The 13626-nt window shown below is 39.3% G+C and overlaps 1 protein-coding gene across 1 annotated transcript; it reads left to right on the top strand.

Annotated features, from left to right (window-relative positions):
• Positions 1 to 1239: 1239 nt before the first annotated feature.
• Positions 1240 to 11001, top strand: LOC131242979 (tropinone reductase homolog At5g06060-like). The gene is made up of 5 exons (XM_058242006.1): positions 1240 to 1371; positions 7936 to 8143; positions 8950 to 9166; positions 9832 to 9938; positions 10481 to 11001. Exons 1-5 carry the CDS (start codon positions 1292 to 1294, stop codon positions 10667 to 10669), a joined length of 801 nt encoding a protein of 266 aa, XP_058097989.1. The 5' UTR covers positions 1240 to 1291; the 3' UTR covers positions 10670 to 11001.
• The last annotated feature ends 2625 nt before the right edge of the window (positions 11002 to 13626 follow it).

Below are 13626 nucleotides of genomic sequence, written 5' to 3'. Positions count from 1 at the left end.
CTGGTGTGGTCTACCTGAGATTCAGATATACTTCATTTTTGGGCCCAACCCCTGAAATGATATGAAAAAAAAAAAAAGAGGATAAACGGCTTGAATATACAACAAATACATTAAGGTGGGTCCCACGGTCACACACAGCCTCACCAATGATGGTGCGGCACTTACTATTAACCCACCTTGATGCATATACTCTGTATCAACACTATTTATTTGTCTTCTTAGATCATTTTAGAGCATGAGCTTAAAAATGGAGTAAATACAATTCTTAGGTGGACCATACTATAAGAAATAGTGGTGATTGACCGTTGATGGGTCACAAAAGTTACGAAGAAAGCTGATATATATATAATCCCTTTTATCGATGCTTGTGTGGACTTATCATTTAAGTTCAGGTGACCTTATCATCAGGTTGAATGGCGAAGCTTTTAATGGTAGGGCATTTGATCACCACTGTTTCCTACGGTGACCTGAGAATTGTATTTACTTGGTTCTTTTTGAATGATGACCTAAAATGATACGGACAAATGGATGAACAGCGGCAAGGGCCGCACTGTCTGAAAATAGCCCCAAACCTTTTGATATCTGAAAAGATTCAACAACTTGTGCACGTGTAGACGGGCCCATGCATACAATTACATGGCATGGAGGAGAGCGGATTAGGTGAGATCCCGACTCACCCAATACGGTGTGACCCTTACTATGGGGCCCACCTTGATGTATGTACTCTATATCCATGCAGCCTATCTGTTTTTCCATATCATTTTAGGGCATTATTTCAAAAATGAAGCAGATCCAATAATCAGGTGGACCATATCAAAGGAAACAGCGGTGATTGAAAGACCTAGCATTAAAAACTTCTTAGGGCGTACCTTAATCTTTCCATAGTGTTTATTTTCCATCCAATCTGTTGATAAGGTCACATAAGTCTGGATGAAGGGAAAAAGCAAATATCAGTTTGATCCAAAACTTTTGTAGCCCATTAATGGTCAATCACCACCGTTTCTTAAGGTATGGTCCACCTCATGATTGGATCTTCTTCATTTTTGGGATAATGGCCTGAAATGATCTGAAAATACGGATGGACGGCATGGATACATAATACATATATTAAGGTGGGCCCCATAGTAAGTGACGCACTGTCTTGGGTGAGTCACGGGTCTCACCTAATCCTCCGCTCCCGTTTCATTGTGCACTGGCAACAAGGACGAGAAGATAGAGCCTGTATGTGGTTGAACGCATTCCAGTTGTACCTTTTTTTTTTTTTTTTTTTTTTGTTTGTTGAGAGAGGAAAATGGGAGAAGAAGCAAGGAAGAAGGAATGGTCTCTGAAAGGAATGACAGCTCTGGTAACCGGCGGAACTAAAGGAATAGGGTATGATCTCTTTCTCTACTCTTTTTATCTTGTTTTCATGAACATTCCCCAAGACTGAAATTCAGGCCGGTCTCATCTAGTTCGTTGATGATAAAAATAGTTTTTTAGAAACATACCTACGGTCCACACTCCACAATCACATTTGACCCACCTCGTTAGTGGAATAGGCTGATTTCTTTTTCCCGTAAATTGTTCATGGTGAGACCAACGGTCCAGATGTACGTCACTTGGATAATGATGCACGTGTACGGAGAAGAAAGACCTTAGTATCCATAGTAGTAAGCTGAGAGAAGCGAGGGTGGTAGAGCAATCTCTGTACAGTACACGCGGCTAGGTAATTTATTAATTGGGACTGATGGGATTTTAATTGGTGTAAATAGTAGGATGGCATTAACTTTCTGTTTAGTGGCCTTTCTTTGCGGCAGAAAATAGAAGTGATTAAGGGCTGATATTCAATTGTGGAAAGGTGAAGACTATTCTGTCTAATATGAGTGCGAATAGTCAATGATGAAGTCACTTGTCATTTTTTACAACTCCAATGTGAGGTTGACATCAGTCAACACTTAATGTAACAATATTGATGCTATCAGTGACGATGTGGCCCTAACATTTTAGTGGCCTTTCCACGCAATGAATAATCCAACCTATGACATAAGTAAGTTTAGCATCGGCATAGGTAAGGTCCGGAGTAGGTTGCATACTATCCAATACAACATTTAACGTGTGACACATTTATGATTCCAACCATGATTTTTGTGTTTGATCCACACCGTCCATCAATGCTTTTAGATAATTCTAAAGCATGAGCCCAAAAATGCCATACATCCAAGTGAACTACACTACATAAAGCAGTGATGATTAAACAAACTACCATTGAAACCTTCCTAGGGTCAATCATGTGGCTTACTTTTCATCTAACCTGTTCATAAGGTCACATATATTGGAATGAATGTAAAGCACAAATATCAGCTGGGCCTTCTGTGGCCCTAAGAAGTTTTGAACCATAGTGTCAATTCCTATTATTTTTTTGTGGTGTGATCCACTTTAGCTTTGGATCTGCCTTGTTTTTGGGGTCATATCCTAAAATGATTTGAAAAAATGGATGGATGATGTGGATCCGAGAAATACATCATTGTGGGGCTCATGTAAATTTTACATGCCAAGAAATTTCGTTGCTTGCTGCAAGATGCAACTAATTTCAGGGAGAAGAAAACCCGAGGTGCTGACATGTGGAACTTTCATGAGCCTTATCATGATGTATGTAGCAGATCCACACCCTCCATCCATTTTTTTAATTTTTTTTTCCATACCATTTTAGGAAATGATACCAAAAAGGAGGCAGATCCAAGGCTAAAGTGGTCCCCACTATAGGAAATAGTTGGAATTGAACACCTACCATTGAAAACTTCTTTGAGCCATGAAAGGCTCTCATCAAGTTGATATTTGTGTCTTCCCTTCATTAGGGTCCGTGTGACCTTACGCAGAGGTTAGATGGCAAATAAATCTCATAATGGAACCTTGGAAGGTTTCAACCGTAGTCATTCAATTCCCATTGCTTTTTGAGCTTTAGATGTGCCTCATTTTTGGGTTCATGCTCTAGAATGATATGAAAAAATTGATGGATAGTGGATCTAACACATAAATCATGGTGGGTCTCAAAGAAGTTTCACATGTTAAAAGTCGGGCTGTGACTTGGGTCTAGATGGAAGGTCTTCACTATCGAGAATTGATTTAGTACCGGTTGGACCTTTTGCCCTTACCCTACACAGGAGTGTGAGTATGTCATTGATATGAGGTCCTAGTATGGACCCTTAATCACTCATATTAGTGGAATTCAAGTAAACAATATGAGATTGTGTGATCATGAGATAAGGGACTTAATGCGGACATTAATAATTAATCCTTGCCACTGAAAGTGAGTGATGCTCGGTACATTTATCATGTTTTATTGATTCTTGCACGAGCTAATAAGGGATCCACCGAGTATACCATGTGACTTATTCAGAGTTAGATCTGATTAGATTATACACTCATTAAGTGATTTTTTTTTTCATTGGGCAATACTTAAAAGGTTTTAACAGGCTTTATAAGGTTTTAAATAGTTCTGGTTTTATTTTAACTGTTAAAACTATTTTAATTGCATTTGATCATGGTTTGAGGCACAGATCTGATTATCAACTTTATAATCAACATGGGATTTAGATCATACGTGGATAGCCTTGATCGTGTAGGAATTACATCATAGATATATGTATGTAAGAAATGGATTCATGGGCTTCTTTCATAAATTGGTATACCAACTCCCTAGATTGGTGGAACATCATAGCCCTCAAACTCTATTTCGCCTTTATGTATATATTTTATTGCAGAGGGATTACACCCGGGGGGGAGGAGAGAGAGAGAGAGAGAGAGAGAGAGAGAGAGAGAGATGTCCCTTCCCGTTTTAACATCCTCTCTTTTTAAGAGAAGAGAAGAGAGAAGAGAGAAGAAAGAAAATGTGAGAAATTTGTCCATCTTTCATCATCTCCTTGTTCATCATCCTCACTTCTTTGTGTGGTCCACCTAGATGGACGGTTGTTGTATTTCCTTGGCCCCTACTAGATGAAATACATTATCTCTTTTGTATCCTTGTTGGGGGACCACAGAAGAAAACCCCAAATTTGAATTAATCAAGTGAAAGATAAATGCAACAAAGCATGCACAAGAACACACAATTTTATATAAAAAATTCTTACGGGAAAAATCCACGGCATAAAACGATAGTAAAATCCATTACAAATAATGAATTACAAGAGATTGATGAACTTACAGATGCAAAACCTTTCAAAAAATCCTAGTGTCTCTTCAAAACCCTCTTACAAACGTTTAAGCTCTCTTAATCATACCCTAATCCCTCATTAACCCATATGTAGTGTTACGTCTTGAATAGAAAATAATACGTGCAATTACGCAAAATCGCGCACACCATCGATCTAAGCATCGATTGAGCAACTCTTGATCAATCGATAGTCACATGTTCGATCACTTGAACATGCTTAAAATGGTCCAAAGAATTTACGAGTATTATAAAAAAAGTTGATTGCTCGAATCCCTTAGGTTGATGTATCGAACTTGTCTAGAATTGTCTAGAGACCAGTATGTATAATTCGAGGTTCAATTGTCAATTGAGTAGGCTGTTCAGTAAATTGAACTCCTTTGTTTCTGTAAAAATTGAAGACATCTAGACAACAATCTCCAACATGGTTTCAATTATTATGAATCATAGCTTCAAGCTCCATCTCTAATCACCTCTATCATAACTTCACTATTATTGTCGCTTTTCTACACACTGTCTTCATCAAACCTTTGTCAAATATAGAGAAGTTGAACATAATTTGAACTTCTCTGTGGAAACCCCTTTGTAAGAATATCCATTGAATTCACGCTTGAGTGAATATTCTCAAGAGTAACACTGTCTTTCAAAAGCACATGTTGGATAAAATGATGACAAACATCAATATATTTAGTTTTAGGATGGTAAACCAAATTCTTTATTAAATTGATTACACTTTCGCTTTTACAATTAACCGATACGACCTCCTGTTGAAGCCCCAACTCATTTATAATTCCACATAACCAAAAACTTTCTTTAAAAGCCTCTGTCACTGTTTTATACTTAGCTTCAATTGTGAAAAGAGCAACCATATACTGAAGCTTCGACATCTAATTGATCGCTCCACCCAGTAAAACAAATGAGTAACCGGAAGTTAACCTTCTATTGTCCACATTCCTTATGTAATCAATGTCCATGTAACTTATCAATTTTCCTTTTAATTTTTCAAATGTCTGGACATACTCCGCTGTACCTCATAGATAACGAAGTAGCCATTTCACCACCTTCTAATGTTATTTGACAGGCTTTGAAATGTATTTTCTCACAACACCAACTGTATGTGAAATATCTTATCTTATAGAGACCAGACCATGACATACATCAAACTACCAACCACGCTTGAATAGGGCACACGAGACATAAACCACTTTTCTTCATCTGTAATATGACATTTTTATAAAGAAAGTCAAAAGTGAGTAGCATGGGGTGTGCTAATTGGTTTAACTTTATCCATCCCAAACTTCACCAATACCTTCTCAAGGTATTCTGCATAAGACAACTGTAACTGCTCCTCTCCCTGTCTTTGTGTATATTAATACTGGGAATCCTCTTTGCAGCCCCCTGATCTTTTATTTCGAATGTTCCTGATAACCGGGTCTTTGATATATTGATCTCAGACATGCTATGGTTGGTGATAAGCATGTCATTAACATATAATACCAATACAATGAATCCTCCATTACCCAATACCTTGAAGTAGACATAATGATTATATTCACTTATGGTAAACTGCTTACTCACTATGAAAGTATCAAATTTCTTATACTATTGCTTAGGCGACTGTTTTAGGCCTTATAATGACCTTCTCAACATGAAAACCTTATTCTTTAACCCCTGTATCTTGAATCCCTCTGGTTGCTTCATGTAGATCCGCTTTTCCAACTCCCCATGTACGAAAGCAATCTTCAAATCCATTTGTTCCAGTTTCAGGTTGTATTGGGCAACTCGCGCCAATACAAATCTGATAGATTACCCGCTTGATTGTAGGCACAAAAATCTCGTTGAAGTCGATACATTCTTTCTGAGTATACATCTTCGCTACCAATCTCACCTTATATCTGTCCAATTTCTTCATCTAAATTCACTTACATTCGATCACTTTAAGCATAGTGGGAAGCTTCACCAGTTCCCACATCTTATTTTTATACAAAGAATCAATCTCATCCTGCACCGCTACCATCCATTTCTCAATATCTAGGTCATCCAGTGCTTCTTAAAAGGTAGACATATACCCCTCATCCGTAAGAGAGCGAATATAAACTCAAGTCATCTCTGTATCTCACTGGTAATTTACGATCTCTCAATCGATTTCTCCTTACAGGTGGTTACTCCACCTGCTCTTGTACCACTTCTTGCTGCTCGGCTTCTTCATGTGTCTTACCTTTTTCAATTTTGACATCAATAACTACTACTTTTCTATTTTCTTATGTTCATCCTCAGAGAACAAGGAATCCTCATAAAACTTAATGTTACGGCTAATCATGATCTTCCGTGTTACCTAGTCATACAACCTATATCCCTTCATACAATTACCATAGCCCATAAAGGTATACTTTTTAGTCATTGGTCTAGCTGATCTCTCTCAACTAACGGTATATGAGAGTAACTGTCATGAGTAAATACTCACAACCTTGAGTTATTTACTTCATGACCTCAACACCTTTAATTTTCACCTTGACTGTTTTTCCACCATCGCCTATATACTTTAGATGTTATGAAAACATTGGATTTATAGAAAATTTGTGTAAGATCAGTCATTTAACTTGTGGATCCCATTATTTACATGCATTGGCCCAAAATTCAACCAATGTCAGGCATTAGGTGGGACTGATTTCACAAATGTATTTTGTTAATCTGTGTGCCATAGTTAAAATACCATTCTTTGAGCAACACTGCTAATGTGACTTGTGTAGGTAGGGGGCCTGCCTACTGCTAACCTGGGTGTAACAAATTAATGTTAATCTGATCCACTCTATCCATCACATGTGCCACCTTTTGTTTGGCCTTGATACAAAAATTCTTGCCGATTCAAACTTATTAGGCCACATCATAAGGACAATTGTAATTAAAATCATGCCCAACAACTCTAAATTCATGTTTTGCAGCCTACTAGAGTTTTTCAATAGCTTGATCTCAGGCAGTTCTTCATCATGGTGAGATATGATGAACGGAGAAGCTGGACTATAAAATCACTATGGGCAACATAAGCAAGCAATGGTGGGCATCCCCATCCAATTTGTTTCCCATGGTGTGGCCAACTCGAGATTATGATCGAACTACTTTTTGGGTTTTAGGGTGAGCATGAGGCAACGAACCTAATGGATGGAATGGATTTTTGCACATTCCCTCCATATAGGCGTAGAAATGACTTGGGTTGTTCGGTCCAGCCTAGGCAGCTTGGCCCTATAGGGCTAGGGCTTGACCCTTAGTTGAACCCAGGCTTGAAACCTAGGCTCGATGTTCGGACCATGCTATGCTATGGTCAATGATCAATGGACTGGCCTAGCCCTTTGGCCTGATCCAATCGTTAAGTGGGCCATCATTATAATATTTTAATGATAATTGTTAATGATTCTCTTTTAATTTTGAAGATGCCTTTCTTATAGTTGCATTTGGACCGTTGCTCTCCCTGTGTCTATTTGTACATAATCCTTCTACTTGCTTGCCATTGACCAAACGGTTAGGATTGTTCCTTGGAAGAAATTTTCTGTTGGCATTGTCCTTCCAATGTGGGGCCATGCTCTACAATCGTGTAGACCTATTCCCTCTATAGTAACATAGGTCCTACTCCACTATTTGCCATTTTTCCATTTCTTCCTCGTTTGTGTAGCATTCATATCATAGTCAGAGCAGAAAATCATATGCATATCATTCACCCTGCTTGTTGGTCCATCAATATATATGTCCTCCAGGCGTGCTATAGTAGAAGAACTGGCTGCATTTGGAGCATCTGTGCACACATGTGCCCGCAACAAATCAGAGCTTGAGCAGTGCTTGCATGAATGGAAAGAATCAGGTTTCAACGTGACAGGTTCTGTTTGCGATGTGTCGGCACGTGCAGCACGTCAAAATCTGATGGAGGAGGCTTCGTCACTGTTCCAAGGGAAGCTCAACATCTTCGTAAGTTTCTCTCAGGCGTTGGTTTTATTAACTGAAAATGCTTTTGATAGGGTAGGGAATGACATTGTAGGTCATGTTATACCATAATAGGGCAGAGTACAAATTCACGGGTGCAAGTGGCCTATAAAGAAGAATTGTGTCAGCTTGGCAGCAGCCTCAGACTTATGCCATAACTTGGATCTTGAATAAAAAAATCTAATAAAAAGGCCCTAGAAATCTGACGTGGATTGCCATGAACTAACTCTTTGGGGTCCACCGTGATGTATGTGTTCTATCTAACATCCATTTTTACAGCTCATTTTAGGGCATGAGCACAAAAGGATGTAAATCCAAATCTCGAGTGGAGGACGCCAAGGGAAACAGTGGGGATTGAATGAATATTGTTGAAAACTTCTTGGGAGCCATGGAAGTTCTGGATTAAGCTGATATTTGTGTTTTCCCTTTATCAGGGTTTGTGTGACCTTATGAACAGGTTGGATGACAAAAAAATTATCATGGTGGGCCTCAGGAAGTTTTTAATGGTGGCATCATTATCCCCACTGTTTCCCCTGGTGTGGTCCACTTTAGTTCTGGATCTTTCCTCAATTTTGGTCTCATGACCTAAATTGAGCTGGAAAAATGGATCCACGGTGTGGATAAAACAAATACATCATGGTGACCCCAAAGAGTCAGGTCACCCTTGGTGAGTGGGTCTCCAGGCAATCTGCGTCCTTTGAAATGGGACTGAAATATCAAATAAGCTATGAATACCTGTCCTTGTTTTGGGAACTAACTAACAAATGCTTGTTTTGGTTACCTTGCTCTAGATAAGCAGTGCTGCGACGTTCTTCTTTAAACCAACGGTAGAGATTACTGCTGAAGAATTCTCATTTGTAATGGCCACCAACTTTGAATCTGCATACCATTTAAGCCAACTTGCTCACCCACTTTTAAAGGCATCAGGACAGGGAAACATTGTATTCATATCCTCTGTCATTGGTTTGGTAGGAATATTTGGTGCGAACGTTTGTGCAGCTACCAAAGGTAATTCTTATTGAAAACATAACCTCGATTACTGACTTTCTTCCAAGTTTTCTAATCTCTCACAACACATGCAAAGAATCTCCTCTCCTACATCTGACTACCGTGCATGTTCCAAGCCATTCATCAGGTGGGTCCGACCATGTAGCTTCTATTCCAACATTGAGTACCATGCACGTTCCAACATGATTTCTCTCTCTCTCTCTCTCTCTCTCTCTCTCTCTCTCTCTCTCTCTCTCTCAATATCTACCCAATGATGGGCGTAACTTTTCGAGAATCGATGGAGCTCAGAACATGGGATTTTGAGAGAGAGAGAGAGAGAGAGAGAGAGAGAGAGAGAGAGAGAGAGAGGAAGAGCATGACTAAATTGCAATAAAGAAACTTGATATACTATTATATTTGCTCAAGCAATAAAAGCTTCTATGTTAGTAAGCAATTCATTTGCTTCACAAAATGTGGCCCACCTAATTAGCAGCGACATCCATGGGCAAGTATACAGTTGAATCCACTTGATGGGCGGCTTGGATCTCTCACTCGGATCACATGTTAGCAGGTGATGGTGTGTAGAGGGGATTTCTTATTTCTCAGTGTTCTTGAATACTATCATCAATGACCTATGATGCCCAGATTGTTTTTTTTTTTTTTTTTGTCTATGTTGCTTTTTCTAGGAGCATTGAATCAGCTCACAAAGAATTTGGCGTGTGAGTGGGCAAAAGACAATATACGGACTAATTGTGTTGCACCTTGGATAACAAATACTCCTCTGGCAGCGAATGTAAAGTTCTCTTCTCTAATATTCTATTCAATTATAAATTAGCGAGTCTATGTAAACATAGGGTCTAAAACCCAAAGACACCACTATGAAAATTTGAATTCCCTAAGGGCCCGTTTGGCCGGTCGGATTGGAAGGGATTGGAAGTCAAATCCCGGGATTAGCCTGACAACACCATCATTACCTAGAAATCCATGCCATCCACCCTAATACCATTCAATCCCTTCCAATCCGCCCGGCCAAACGGGCCCTAAGGTTGTGTTTGTAGAGGACACAATACTCATTGTGCAACGATAGCTTTTGTAAGGCACTGCCATTTGAAGAAAGCTGAGAGTGCATTTTGCATTGGGTGCGTTGTATCTTTATCATCCGGCCTGAAAAGTTGTGCAAATTATCTTTTTTCATCCGGCCTGAAAAGCTGCACGTACTCCACTGAGAAACAATGGCTATACAGGCCAATACGAATTCAAAAACTAAATGTTTGATGGGTACATCTCATAATAATTGTGACACATGTTCAGATTTTGTTCTTTTCCCTCAAACAGATTCTGGAAAACAAGGAGTTGGTGGAAGAAATGATGTCCCGAACTCCCCTTCGACGCGTTGCGGAGCCAAAGGATGTTTCACCTTTGGTGGCATTCCTTTGCTTGCCTGTTGCATCATACATTACCGGACAAGTCATAGCCGTTGATGGAGGATTTACTGTTAATGGTTTCTACCCATCGAGTGACTAATACTCCGATCAGGTCTGATGGAAGCAAAATGGTAATAATAAATTTATGAGACTCGGTTTAGAATAATTACGTCATTGATGAATAAAATGGACAAGTATTATAAGCCTCGTTGTTCATCACCCAACACTACATGCAAGACGGCTAGCCAAAAAAGAAGCTGCCTAGCTGGTGGAAATCTATTACTGGTTGAAAGAGAAAAATGATTTCCCCAACCAGTGGTTCATGGAATGGGCACAGGCTTGGAGTGCTTTGACCTTGGTTATTTTCTTTTTGAAATGTATTTTAAAAGTCCGATTGCACAAGTCATATTTTGAAGATCAATTTTTTTGATCTTATACCTTTCACATGTTTATATGGATTTTAATTCGTGTTTTGTTTGTCATAGAGTACTATTGCCAAGCTACACATAAGAAAAAAGAGCATACCATGTTATAAGGCTTTTATTGGTAGATCTTATTAGTCTGCGTTGTGGTTACATCTCATGTTGTGGTCTATCATAAGCCCTTAATTACATTCAATGAGAAGTTACTGATTCTAAGACAATAGCTCAAGGAAAGCTAGGCTGTTAGCATGATAAGCTCAATAATGTCGGGGTCAAATAGCCTTAGCATCACATCCCATATAACTAAATAAATAGTACACACGCTACCTTCCAAGAATGCTCAGAAATGAAGTGATCAATCAAATAAGCAATGAAGATCTCAAATATAGCTCTCCCTCATGATTACCCCATATAAGTTATCTACTTGAGCCAATATTGGAGCGGGGGCAGGAAAAGTATGAAGATATATGAAAGGGAAGATGGAAAGAACTAGTGTGTGGTGCTATTCGGATTCAAGACAGTGAGCATAGGGTTGTATCTTTTGTAACAACATGGGGCTATGTATGGAGCAGATATCAGGAACTCTCCTTCAATGGTGGCTCCTCGAGTCTTAGGATTAGGCAGTCTCCTCCTCTCCTTTTTGTTGTTGAGGTCTGACGCAGGGATGAACGTGATGAGGTTGAGCACTGTCTCCCTCAAGAGGATAATTGTTCTGAATCCACAGAACTTTTCTGGACTCCTCATAGAGGCTTCTCGAATCTAGAAGAAAGAAAGCAAGCAAAATAGAAAATAAATTCTATAAAATTCGAAATTGATTAATGAATGAAATAAATGACTTCACGACCCTTTAAATAGGTATACCAAGCAATGAGAGAGAAATCAGAAGCAAACTATAACTAAAACTCCTAGAATTTGCAACTTACTATAAATAGTAAATTTACTATTTATAGACGGTCGTGATGTCTACTAGCGCGCAAGGTTTTCGGCTAAAAATAGTAAGTGTCCTATTTGGCTTCACCAAGCTATTCTCCTAATTTTTCTAAGCTCTTTTCACGTTGGGCGTTACTCTTAAAGCCCAACAGATGAAGAGTTATAATCAAACGAAAACTTACTATTTATAGTAAAAATAGAATTAAAATAAGAAAACGTCTATTGATCCAGGGGTATTTCGCAAATCCGGCTTATATAACCCGGCATAGTAGGGTTGGTTGGCTAAAGTAGCTCGTTCTACCCCAACACTACCAAAAAATCGAGCAATGGCTATGGAGGTTGAAAGTTTTTAGTTACGGATTTAATCCGTAGCTATAGCCTACGTGCTCTGTAGCTAAAGCGTAACTCTCTACCTAAAGCATATTAAATATAGATGGTGCTTAGGGGGATCCATGAGGTCCATTAGAATATATGTGTTTGATCTAAGCCGTCCAAAAATTCTGATATATAATTTTAGTGCATGAGCCCAAAAATTATGTAGATTAAATGTCTAAGTGGACCTCACCATAAGAAATAATATAAATTAAATTTTTACTGTTAATATGTTGTGTGGTCACCTTACAGATTTGATCTAACTCATTTTTTTATCAGCACTTAAAATAATAATTTAAAATTATTGGACGGAGTGGATATATGAAATATATCACAGTGGGCCCCACGGTCCTAAAACCATAAAACGTCTCAGGGAGCCGTCCATCACGCGCCCCTCCAAAACCCCAAACCCCTCCAAAAACAAAACCGCCATCCACCATTTTCTCCCACCCACTGACGAACCCATCTCTCCATCTCTCTCTCTCTCTCTCTCTCTCTCTCTCTCTCTCTCTCGCACTCAGTCTCTCTCTTTCCCTTGCCCTCTCTTGATCTCCCGATCTCCCTCACCCTCTCTCCCTGTCTCAAGGCCGCATTCCCCACTCTGTTTTCAAAACCCCATTTCGCTGCAAGAAGGAGAAAAAGAAGAAGCACGTACGGTTAGTTTCTTTCTTTCTCCCTCTTTATCTCTTTCTCAAATCTTTCAATCCTTCAATCCGCATTCTTCTCTCTTTGTTTCTGAAATCTAAGGGCCGTTTGATTGGATGTTATTGGAAGGGATTGGATGTTATTGGAAGGGATTGGAAGTTAAATCCTGGGATTGGTCGAGCGTGCCAAACAGAGTCGGTGATTTGATCCCAATCCCTGAGACGTGTTTGGCTCGAGGGATTGGAAGGGATGGGAAGGTTTAATCCCAGTATTGGCCGGGTGTGCCAAACAGACTGGATATATCAATCCAGGGATATAGCAATCCCATGTATCTGAAGACAATCCACTGACAACACCATCAATACCTAGAAATCCAGGCCATCCACCATAATACTATTCAATCCCTTTCAATCCACCCAGCCAAACGGGCCCTAAAAATGCTTTGTGGGCTCCACCATAATATGTGTATACAGGCCATTCATTTTTTCAACTTCATTTTAGGGCCAAATCTCAGGTGGACCACACCATAGGAAATTGTGGTGATTGAATGCCCACCATTAGGGCTTGTTTGGCCGGGCAAATTGGATGGATTTGGATGGTATTAGAGTAGATTGTACAGATTTCAAGGTAATGATAGTTGCGTCAATGGATTGGTGCAAGATCTATGGGATTGCTATATCCCGGGATT

Source organism: Magnolia sinica, chromosome 1, assembly GCF_029962835.1.
Source record: "Magnolia sinica isolate HGM2019 chromosome 1, MsV1, whole genome shotgun sequence".
NCBI classification, from domain to species: domain Eukaryota; kingdom Viridiplantae; phylum Streptophyta; class Magnoliopsida; order Magnoliales; family Magnoliaceae; genus Magnolia; species Magnolia sinica.
This window is presented reverse-complemented; position numbering and strand designations above follow the sequence as displayed.

Excerpts from the sequence above, each read along its gene's own strand:
- LOC131242979 (XM_058242006.1), top strand. The coding sequence starts at position 1,292 with ATGGGAGAAGAAGCAAGGAAGAAGGAATGGTCTCTGAAAGGAATGACA. Across the intron at positions 1,372-7,935 it reads GGCGGAACTAAAGGAATAGG|GCGTGCTATAGTAGAAGAAC; the intron begins GTATGATCTCTT and ends TATGTCCTCCAG. Across the intron at positions 9,939-10,480 it reads ATACTCCTCTGGCAGCGAAT|ATTCTGGAAAACAAGGAGTT; the intron begins GTAAAGTTCTCT and ends TCCCTCAAACAG.